Source organism: Podarcis muralis, chromosome 15 (assembly GCF_964188315.1).
Source record: "Podarcis muralis chromosome 15, rPodMur119.hap1.1, whole genome shotgun sequence".
In the NCBI taxonomy this organism is placed as follows: domain Eukaryota; kingdom Metazoa; phylum Chordata; class Lepidosauria; order Squamata; family Lacertidae; genus Podarcis; species Podarcis muralis.
In genome coordinates, this window is record NC_135669.1 from 22,610,347 (window position 1) to 22,622,466 (window position 12,120).

Genomic DNA, 12,120 nt, shown 5'->3' on the forward strand with positions numbered 1-12,120 from the left:
ACAGATGAAATTGTGTCTCTTTTATTGAACCAACTCCTGTAAGGAGCTTTACAACTTTGCAATAAATCCTCAGGCCTGGATGTTTAGAGCAGGAAAGTGAGAATAAATTCTTATGCTTTGATTTCATGTCTGCCAAAGAAATCTCACAAGATTTGGTAAAATAAAAAAATGCAGAGCTTCAGAACAGCTCACAACTCCGGTAAGAGAGAGTATTTCATGAATCTCTTGGGGTAGATGTGCCTGCATGATTCTCATCTAGGGAATCAGGTGCATTGTTACAATGGTTCATATATGGACTTAGTTGCTGCTGGAGCACAATGCAGCCGTACAGTCCCTTGTGTACTGAAAGGCAGTGCATATCTTGCCTTGGAAGAGCGGGAAGGATAATTGAATCGTTGAGTGACCATCAAAGAATTACTTTCACTAACTGGGCAGCTAAGAGGCATAAATGTTTCTTCCAAATCTCTATTTCAACCTGGGCGGTAGTGGTTAGAGTGTCTAATCCCATCTTATTCCTCTAGATATCCCAAACAAGTCATTCTTTCTGCGACTAACCTACTTCACAAGGTTGTGCATAAACACTAAGGCCTCATGCAGTGCACACCTTGATATTTCTCAGACTGCAGATGTTTTGAACCATTGGGCTTTTTGTAGGGCTATGACGTTTTTCATTTGTATTCTTAGGCAAACAACAAACACCCTCTTGGCTTTTAAGTCTGTGATGGTGGGCTTCAGTAGTGTTTGATGTTGTGAGTGTGAGAGACTGTGTGTGTGTGAGAGAGAGAGAGAGAGAGAGAAGATGGGGCAATGATAATGATAAGTCAGACTTCCTGGGTCTGAGAAAATGACTTCCTGGTCTGAGAACACAACTTCCGTGCATGTGTAAGGTGCACACACTTAAAAAAATTAAGCCTTTGCATATTTTTCTATTTTGGCTGGTGGAGCTAAATGACTGCCATTAAGCCAAAGGTGATTTGGCAGGTACAGGTTCAGCCCTGAGTAGATAAGACACTAATCAACTGCTCAAATGGAAATCTTTCCTTCTTCTGCATTTCCTCGGCTGTACACTGACTGGCTGCTCAGCTGCAATTACCAACACTTTCCAGGGTCCTCTTGGATTTCTCTCTCCTCCTTCTGCCTCATTTATCATCACTGCTGCCCCAGGACAGCACAGCTGTTCTTGGGCTCTCACAGCTAAAGTCGGCATCTGAGGGGTTTTTCTGGCTGTCAGGCAACTCCTGGTGCCTGTTCGCAGACTCTCTTCTGCCCGCCTCTTCCAAACCATCCATTTTGTACCTTTACATCCTTAATTCAGTCTCCTGCTCCTGATTTTCTGACCAGCATGCACTTCTCCCCCCATTTATCAAGCTCATTGTGAAATGTGCCCAAAGGGTGTATTTATTTAGGGGATCTCTTTGTCGCTGGAGGCCTGCGATCAAACAGTCGTTTGGTTAGTGCAAATCATTATATGAAATTCAAGCTCCAACTCCAGCATGACAGCCTCTTTAGCCTCATGGCTAAAGGCACACAGTACATCCTACCCTAGGCCTTCTCTGAGAACTATCCCAACATCTCCACTTATACTTTCCCCTCGATTCTTTTGTTGTTGTTGTTGTTGTTGTTGTTGTTCTGGTTCTTCGTGACCCCATGGACCAGAGCACGCCAAGCACTCCTGTCTTCCATTGCCTCCCGCAATTTGGTCAAATTCATGCTGGTAGCTTCGAGAACACTGTCCAACTACCTCATCCTCTGTCGTCCCCTTCTCCTTGTGCCCACAATCTTTCCCAACATCAGGGTCTTTTCCAGGGAGTCTTCTCTTCTCATGAGGTGGCCAAAGTACTGGAGCCTCAGCTTCAGGATCTGTCCTTCCAGTGAGCACTCAGGGCTGATTTCAGGGCTTGATTCTTACTTCTCCTTTATTCCCTTCCCCGAAGCTATACAGCCCTGTACTGCCCACCTCACAGTTCACTCCTGGGCTCTTTCCCCCTGTTCGTTTACTTCTTCAGACTACTACCAGCCCGCAACCACTTTTCTTCCTTGCATTCCTGTGATGTTTACCCCAGCCTCGTGGACCTTTCTCTTCCTTCACAGAAGCTGTGCTGTGTGTCAGCATCCTATTGCTGACACTTTCACCCTAAGCAGTCAGAATGTGTGGCAATCGGCACCCTAATTTGCTGCATTTGGAATCCTCCTTTTCCACAGGAAGGGTGAGAAGAGTCGACATTGTCAAAGATCCCATCTTCTACCGACTAATGATAGAACAGAACCTGCCTATCATGTCTTCTGGCAGAACTTGCAGCATGTCTCCATACTTACCTGATTAAAGCTAAATTCTCAGCAAGGTTCTGATTTTCTGCTTGGTTATATTACTACAGCAACATGGTCTCACCAATGCTGCCTTGTAAATTGGCCACTATAACGATTTTTTTCAGGTAATTGCCACTGTCTGTTCCCTTTGCATTTCCTTTCTGTCTGAACTCAGTCTACTATGCTCCTTCCCATTCCCATATTTCTAAGTGTTTGCCAGTTCAGCCTCGCACTAAAGGACAGATCTGTCCATTCTGGTTTCTTTCCATTTCTCATTTTTCCAACATTCAGTTCAGTTCTCCCCATTCCTACACCTAATATACACAGGTCTGTAAGCAGTTTTGCCTTGTATACACATTTTTGCAAGCATTCTCCCACAACAGAATGCATGTTGTACATTATTTTCATGCATATAAGCATGTGATTTTTTTTTGTACATAGTTTTCAGTTGGAGAACTACATTGCAAAATTCAGAGAAGAGTGAATGTGGAGGCCTAGTTGTGTTTTGGACAACAATGTTAACATTGCAACCTTAAAAGATTTTGGGTTGAGGGGGGTTGGATACCCCCTAGCCTTAAATGGATTTTGTGATGAATTTGTAGGTATGTCATTCAGTCAAAACATGAGCAGGATCTCAAAAGAAGCCAGTAAATTTTGCTAGAACAAAACCCTTTAAAAATACACTCGGGGAGGTTTGTACAACCCTAGGAACTTAGAGCTTTTAAAAACTCAAAACATACAGCGATCTCCACTCCCCCCCCCCATTTTTTTTCTAAAAAAAGAAACCCAGGCGATAGAAATGCGAATAAAATAACATGAGCTTGATGTCTATTTTGTTTTGCCACACTCTTGCATATGCAGAACGTGTGAATTACTCTTAATTTGTTTATATGACTTAAAAGAGTGGAGAAGGACCGATAAATTCTATACGATGCCCCAGAGGGCCAATATGGGGGAAATAATTCATCCTTACTGTGCTGCCATTTGCTGGATATGACAAGTTTTATTTTTCATGGCTCTTCCTCTGAACCACCCTTCTTCAAATTCTCCCTCCCACAGTTCTTTCTGTGATCTTTTATTCAGTTTTGCAGCTGCATCTCTGAAATGGAAGAAAATAGCTCTTAATAATTACATAAGTGCCACCCTGTGCTCCAGCCCAGCCCAACAATTGCCAGCACAATGTGAGATATAATTAGCACCTCCCTCCACCTGGCCATCAATCTTGGACTGGAGTGGCCTATGCTTTGGTCAAAAGCTGTCTCCTCTGGTGCTGGCTTAATATCTGATGAATATTATTTATTTAATTTTTTATGCCACACTTCATCCGAAGATCACAAGGCGGTTTACAATCCCTTGCAAATTCCTGTAGCTTGAACAATGGCTCGAATTCAAGGGCGCCATTTCAGATTTGGGGGTGACTGAAGAGGTAGGAAGGTTTAAAGCAGAGGTTGGAAAGCCTGTGGCCCTCCAGATGTTGCCCCACCCAGAGGGATGTTGGGAGTTGGAGTCCAACAACATCTGGATGTCCATGAGGATCTCCATCCCTTACTTTACAAGGTCACTCTTTGTTGTTGTTGTTTAGTCGTTTAGTCGTGTCCGACTCTTCGTGATCCCATGGACCAGAGCACGACAGGCACTCCTGTCTTCCACTTCCCCCCGGAGTTTTGTCAAACTCATGCTGCTGGCTTCGAGAACACTAACCATCTCGTCCTCTGTCGTCCCCTTCTCCTTGTGCCCTCAATCTTTCCCAACATCAGGGTCTTTTCCAGGGAGTCTTCTCTTCTCATGAGGTGGCGAAAGTATTGGAGCCTCAGCTTCAGGATCTGTCCTTCCAGTGAGCACTCAGGGCGGATTTCTTTAAGAATGGATAGGTTTGATCTTCTTGCAGTCCATGGGACTCTCAAGAGTCTCTTAATATGTCTAGGATATATAAAAATTGCAGAGCGCTGTACAAAAGAATAAAAAGCATTCTGTACATAATAAAACAGTGTAAAAATGGCACAAAACAGAATCCCATACCTTTGCACTAGCCAAAACATCACTCCTCTGAAAATACTTGGGTGAAAAAATATTCGTTTTAGCAAATCATGAGAGTATGCCTCATTTCTAAATTTGTGTCAGGCTTCAGATACACTTTATGGCTAGGTGCAGCAGTTTGTGTTTGTGTATATATTTGTTTGAGGTGGGATTGTGACAAAAAAGGAACAATCCACAGGTCCATAGGTGGTTGACATCTTCGAAGGCATACTGGCGATCCATTTCCATTGGAGACAAGGCAGACAGCTTGGCTTCTCAGTGAGATATAAATTGCTCAGACTGAGGTATTGCCTTGGATTTGAGGGTTTTATAAGGCTTCACATGTCCCTATTGGCCTGTGGGATCAGCTGCATTCAGGGTAGAATAGGATTGTCATATTTCAAAAAGTGAAAACCGGGACACAAAAGTTGTCAAGCTTCTCGGGGAGTTTTCCAGCCAAAATCTACACGACCGACATGGGCTGCCATTTGATTTTCACCCAGAGGTTTGCGAGGGCTGAATACAGACTATGTCCGGGAAATTCCGGACGTATGGCAACCTTAGCGTAGAACTGCAGCCTAGAGGGCATTCTTGTGATTGACAGGAGGAGTTTCCATAACAACCTTTTCCTCTTTCTCTCTCTTCTGCAGAGTTATGTCATGCCCAGACCACCGCAGGGCTCCATGAGGATTTATAGAAGATGCCCGGGATCTTGGCGCCTCTGGTGCTCCTTTTGGTGTGGCTAATGGAGATTGCTGCCAGTCCCCACTCTCTGAGGATTGGTGAGTAAAGAAAATTAAGCAGCTACCATGGATTTAACCACACCCCCTGGCTATTGCACTCCATTCCCTGGAGAAACCAAGGACTCGGTTCAGAATAACAGGAAAGGCCAATGGGTGACCTGCAAAACTAGATCCAACCCCAGTATTATCTCTCCCCTGGATACCCCTCCAAATTTGAAAGAATCCACATTTCAGTGTTACCATGGTCATTGGGAATTCGTATGCAAGGTCCCAGCTATGGCAGAGTCCTTTATCAGTGCAGATCCTGGACTGCCAGCTTTATTATGAGAGAGGGTTTTCATTTAGGAGGATGAAACATGTTTTTCCCCCTCCCTGGACCACTGCATCAGTAATCGAAGGCCCCCAAAGGATGCACAACCTCCTCTGGAAGGCTTATATAATCTAGATGAAATAAATGAGGCATAAGTCTGGTGTAAGGAGAAATCAGTTTGACTTAGTGCGCACTTATTTTAGAAATTAATCTAGAAAATGAATGAATGAGCCCATTCATTTGTTCTTTGCTGGCGGAATCAGCAAATGTGAATGTGAATGAATGTCAAGGAAAGAATGAAGATGCATTTATTTGCGCCTATGTTCATTTGTTTTTAACTGTTTTGCATTGGAGGAATTGTTTTGCACTGCAGAAACAAGCTAGGACATGGTGTACATTACGGTTTACAAGATATGTGGAAAGAGAGAGGAAGAGAAACAGAGCAGAGAAATAGAGCAGTGAAATAGATAAGAGTGGAAAGCTGTGTTTACTTTAGATGACAGAGGGTGGCTGAACGCCCTTTTCAGTTACGTATAGATACGGACCCTTTGTCATACCTGTGGCAGATCATTTCCCAGGGGAAGGGGGAAGGGTGTAGAATGTCTACAAATTTCTTGCCACTTGGATCAAAAACAAAGACGTTACAGGCAGTGGCAGACTAGTTGGGACTTCTATTGAAGTCAGTGGGATGATGAATGAACTAATGAGTAAATGCAATGCCAATAATATTTAAATTAAGTGAATGCAATATGTTACAATGAAAATGAATGGGAAAATGGCATATATATATATGCCATTACGAGCACTTTCCCATAGACTTTTGATTGTATAATAAGCACTAAGGATGGGATAAAGGAAGTTGAGATTCAAGCAGAGGCATCAGGGAAATGAGGCTCAGGGGACACTTAAAGATGATGCCTTCCTTCTTTCTGCCTCTCTACCACTGCTCTGCCCTTGGCTTCCCCTGCAGACCCAATACTGATATATTCTTCCTATCTGACCATGAATGGCTTGGACTGATCCCACCCCTTCTCACCAGAGAACCCTTTATCAGGTCTCTGTAGCATCGAAGTGCATTGGACTGGCTTTTTTGCTCTGCAAGGTTCTAAGGATCTCTTAGCAGAATTTTCAGTGGCCTCAATAAATTGCAGTTTTGAGGATTATTTATGTGCAAACTATGCCAGTTTGCAACCGATGTAAGTTTCTAGTGAAATGTGCTCTTGACTTCCTATGTAGAGAAGCTGTAAGGTTCCCTTGCTTGCTCCAGGAACTTCTTGTCTCCAAAGCATACATCAAAAGCAAGAGGGCATCACGACTTGGTTCTCCTCAAGATGATACCATCTTATGGGGAGTCTTTTGTATCTAAATTTGCAGTCGAGGTCATTTGGGTTCAGCGCTGAGGAAAGGCACAGTTAATTCTGGTACCTTTGAGGTGGCGTGCTTCATTCTTAATGTTGCAGGTAAAAATGTATGTATATTTCTTCTCTGTTCTTTAAAATTGCCTTTGATGCTGGTTGATGGTGCCACCAAACTGCTAATGATATCTTGGTACTTTGTGTAGGAGGGGATGAAGACTTGTGCTTTTTATTCAGAGAGGTCAGGGGAAGGGGACTGTCCACTTTTATGACATTTATTCACTGCTTGGGTGGATTAGAAAAGAAGGACAGCAGCTCTCTTTCATTGTATTGGCACCTCACTTCATGGGCAGGAAAAGAGACAACCTCCCCATCAACTGTCACTGGATGCTACAATATGTTATATTAACTCTTTGCAGCTGATAAGAAGCTAATCTTCCTTCTCCTGATGTAGGCAGGCAACAACTATTTTTTATAGTACCTGTTAATAAGGACTAGAAGAATTCTAGTTGCAAGATCAGATCCAATGAGACAGCAATTTTAGATGTTTCCTGTCTTACATTTTCATGGAAGAAGATGAAAAGGCAACACCAATACAAAGGGAGGAAGAGGCAAGCCTCAAAATGGAACTGGAAAATGTAGAGCGCTTTAATAAATAGTCAATTGTCTTGACCATTTTGCTGGAGAATTTTTTCAGGGACATAAGAATTATATTTGTTGAATTAGCCCAAGTAAGGTTCTTAGGCTTCTTCTGGAATGTGTTGGGTAGTTTACTATTTTATTAAAGTTCCAGTATTTTCCAGTAGCACTTTGAGGCTTGCCTCTTTCCACCACCCCTCTGAGCTTTCACACCTGCAGTCCTTGTGTTCTGTTTCAAAAGTGGCCTCATTTGCATTACTATAGTCAGTCAGAGTCCATCTTTTTTGGTAAATGAAAGTGTGTTTCGTGTGAAAATGCACTACTATAAACCAGTTTCAAACCAGTGTAATTACCATGTTTCCCAGGCAATAAACTAAGATAAAACCTGAGAACTGTAGCTTGGTTGTGAAACAGTTGGGTGTGTATAAAGGGATTCTTAACATTCTCACAAAATGTATAGACAAATAAACCACTTTTGTGGTGGAAATGGAAACAACAAGAAATACCAACACTAGGAGAATGGCAGACCAAGATGATGGAATATGCAGAACTGGCAAGACTGTCCGGGAAGATCCGAAACCAGCGAGACCAACTGTTCAAAAGAGACTGGACTAAATTTATATCATATTTGAAAGAACATTGTAAAAAATTGATAACACTAACAGGACTGATTTAAAGTTCTTTGCAAATAGAGATAGTTACTTGTTTACAGTTATTTAGTATTTTGAATTAATTACCAGTAAAATAAGGTAAATAAGAGAAACGGGAAATGCTAAGATAGGTAAGGAAATTTGAAAGCTAACTAGGGGGAAGGGGGGAAGTAGTCGACCCAAAAGGGTCAGAATATATGTAATGATAAGAATATGTTGCTGTTTTTGTGTTGAAATGGAAACTAATAAATATTATTTTAAAAAGACAAATAAAACCACTGTGGTCTAAACCACAAAGCCTAGGGCTTGCCGATCAGAAGGTCGGTGGTTCGAATCCCTGCAACGGGGTGAGCTCCCGTTGTTCGGTCCCAGCTCCTGCCCACCTAGCAGTTCAAAAGCACACCAAAAAGTGCAAGTAGATAAATAGGTACTGCTCTGGCAGGAAGGTAAATGGTGTTTCCATGTGCTGCTCTGGTTCGCCAGAAGCGGCTTAGTCATGCTGGCCACATGACCCGGAAGCTGTCTGTAGACAAACAACGGCTCCCTCGGCCTATAGAGCGAGATGAGCATGCAACCCCAGAGTCGTCTGCGACTGGACCTAATGGTCAGGGGTACCTTTACCTTTACCTAGGTTTGTAGCGCAGACTTTCTCCTATGCAGACCACATGTTTGCAAGTTGAGTTTAATAGCATTACTTTAATTTAAAGCCACACCTTGTGTTTTGCCAGTTCATTTCCCATGTCTTTACACAGCAGCTTAGAGACAGACTTGATTTGTTGAACTTTTGCTGTTTCAATACTAAAACCTATTTTGCCATTAGAGAATGCTGAGGCCATGGTTTTTTTTTGTGGGGAGGGGTGTGTCTCTGGCATGAAAATGAGACTGTCTCTCTCCCTCTCCCCTTCCCTGAAAACCTTTCCATTTAGAAACATGACTACCATTTAGGAAAACAGCCTTCCCTGGAGGCCATGCAAACAAGCTCTCCTCTTCTGGCTAGCAGTAATTAGAGCACCTCTTGGCTACTGATCACACCTATTTTGGGCATGGCAGGATCAAGGGTCTGCTTGCTCCAGAGGGAGGAGAGCTAATTACTGCTAGCCGGAGGGGGAAATGGAGAAGAGTGGCGAACAGAGGGAACTGAGGGAGAAGTCGGTCAATAAGACACATTAGGGTGTGATTAGCTGACTGTACAGAGAAGGCTGCAGAGCTCTCTAGGAACAGTTAAAGGCTCAAAAATGGTCCCTGCAGATGATATAAAGGTGGGCCGAGGCTTTCGAGGCTGCGAGCCCCTGCTATGGCCCAATTTCATGCCTTTGTGGATATTTGTGCGTCAAAATGGAACACCCCTCTGGGAACTACCTCTTTGTCTTAGAAATGCTACTCAGACAGCAAGGCCAGCTATTGCTCTCCTTGTTCGTCCACCTCAAGGCCTCTCCCATGTCCCATGTCCTCCTTTCTCTACCAGATCCAGCCACCACCTGTGGATAAATGTTCTTGTGGAATTTATGGCAAGTGAGCAAGCCATCTGCTTTAATGATGTGCAAGACGGTTTTGTTTATTTCTGTGGGTATTTCCGTCATCCTGAATATTTACGCCTCATATGCAGGATACTGCCTCCTCACAGACAAAAAGCAAAAGTGTGTGTGTGTGGTGTCGACCCCCCCCCCCCCAGTGTCACCAACTTCTTTTTGCAATTTCTGGATTGGTGTTACAAATCACAGGTGGAATAGGCTCGACTAAGCATCGTTCCCTTTGCAGTTGGATTCCCTGTTTAAAATAGACCAAGCAAGCAGGGATGGCTTGGTCAGTAGAACAGGAGATCTCAGGGTCATGGGTTTGAGCCTCACGCTGGGCAAAAGATTCCTGCACTGCAGGGGTTGGACTAGATGACCTCTGGGATCCCTTCCAACTCTACCATTCTATGATTCAGTGAATTACTGAATAGTTATTGTTACATGGGCAAGTTGGCTAAGTGACACATGTCCCCCATGCAGATGTATTCAACAGCTTCATAATTTGTCTGCCCTGCATAGATAGGTTGCTGCTTTCCCCACTGCTAATCTCATGGGAATATTCTTATCACAGTTGCCTACTTTGGGAGCAGAAAGCCGCTGCCCTTTGTAGCATTCCTATGTCTGAGTATGAAAATGCTGGGATGTACTATACAGTCCTGAGAGGTATGGATCTGCAGAAGAACATGCTTTGCAGAGAATACTAGTCCTACTCAGAGTAGGCCCACTGAAGTTAATGCGCATGACTCCCTTAGCTTCATTAATTTCACTGGGTCTTCTCTAGAACTTAGAACTTAGTTGGCTTACAGCCCTGAGGAATATGATAGAGCAAATAAGGAGAGACTGCTGGATGAGGCCAATGGCCCATCTAGTCCAGTATCCTGTTGTCACAGTGGCCAACCAGATGCTCGTGGGAGCCTGCAAACAGAACCTGAGCAGAAGAGCATTTTCTTCTTCTTTGGTTTACAACAATTGGTATTCAGAAGCTTTGCTGCCTCCGACTACTTCTGAGCAAATGCCTTGTGAAGAGAAGGTCCCAGCTTCAAATACTCACTGACATCTCAAGTTGTAGGTGATGGGAAAGACCTAACTCTGCCTGGAACCCTGGTGTTGAGCCCCGTGGAGATGTCTTGGTAGGATTGGTCGAATGGGGAGGAGGAGTGTGGGAGCTCAGGAAGCTGGAGGACTTTGAATCTGGGGAGGAGCCCAGTGGGCTGTGAGGTCATGATGAAGGCCCTCAGGAGGGCTCTGACTTTGGGGAGGGTCCCAGCTGGGGGAAGGGCAGAGTGTGGTTTAACAATTCACCTTCCTCGGTAGGGAACTCTGAGGACTGTAGCTCTGGGAGGAAAATAGGGGTGTCCTAATAACTGCCGGGACGCAGGTGGCGCTGTGGGTTAAACCACAGAGCCTAGGACTTGCCGATCAGAAGGTCGGCTGTTCGAATCCCTGCAACGGGGTGAGCTCCCATTGCTCGGTCTCTGCTCCTGCCAACCTAGCAGTTCGAAAGCACATCAAAGTGCAAGTAGATAAATAGGTACCGCTCCGGCGGGAAGGTAAACAGCGTTTCCATGCACTGCTCTGGTTCCATGCACTGCTCTGGTTCGCCAGAAGCGGCTTAGTCATGCTGGCCACATGACCCAGAAGCTGTATGCTGGCTCCCTCGGCCAATAAAGCGAGATGAGCACCGCAACCCCAGAGTCGGCCACGACTGGACCTGATGGTCAGGGGTCCCTTTACCTAATAACTGCCAGCAGCCTTAACAAACTGCAGCTCACATCATTCTTTGGGGGAAGCCATGCCTGTTTAAAGTGGTACCATAGTGCTCTAAATGTATGGTGTGAATGTGGCCTGTGTCTCCCTCCCTCCCTCCACCCACCCACCCGGCCTGGCGCCTGCTCTGCCTGTCAGTTAGCAAAACTACGGAGACAGGCTTAATTCTTGCCAGCACGTAAACTATTCTTTGGCAATCACTTATGCGACGCAGCGTCCCCTTGAAACTCTGTGGGATTTTGTGTTCATAAATTGCTTAATTGCTTCGGAGAACTCACCCACACATGCTTTGCAAAGGGCAGTCTCTTTCTCAGGGAGCCTAGCATATAATGAGCGGAAGTTGTGGGGGGTGTTGACAAAGGGAAAAAGAAGTCTGCAAAACTCTCGCTATTTACAACTGTGAGACCCATCCCTGGCTTACCCGCCTCCCCGCAGGCAACATGCTGAGGAAGAAAAGGATACACAAGGACACTGTTGTGGTTTTAAGGGGCTGTTCATATCACACTATAAGAACATAAGAAAAACCTACTGGATCAAGCCAGTAGACCTGCCCTGCCTAGTCCAGCCCCCTGTTCTCACAGTGGCCAAGCAGATGACTGTGGAAAACCCGCAAACAGGTTCCTGAGTGCAACAGGAAATCTCCTGTGGCTGAATTTGCCACTAAAGTAGTCTCTTCCCCTCCTGATGACCAGGAATAATGCACACTATTGAGAAGACGGTTGGCTGCTACTGTCCAGATGCTGGACTTCAATTCCCATCATTGACGACCATTGTCCGTGCTGGCAGGGGCTGATGGGAGTTGGAGTCTGACAGCATCTG

The 12,120-nt window shown here is 44.6% G+C and overlaps 1 protein-coding gene across 2 annotated transcripts in view; it reads left to right on the forward strand.

The window, feature by feature from the left end:
* GRIK4 (glutamate ionotropic receptor kainate type subunit 4) overlaps positions 1 to 12,120 on the forward strand; it is a 475,610-nt gene that overhangs the window by 162,903 nt on the left and 300,587 nt on the right. For both annotated transcript variants that reach the window (XR_013390818.1, XM_028708037.2), the window contains exon 2: positions 4,974 to 5,105. Coding sequence is in view for 1 of the 2 variants with exons in the window: in XM_028708037.2 (XP_028563870.2) it covers positions 5,024 to 5,105 (82 nt within the window). In the remaining variant the exon portion in view is untranslated. The remainder of the gene's footprint in view (positions 1 to 4,973; positions 5,106 to 12,120) is intronic.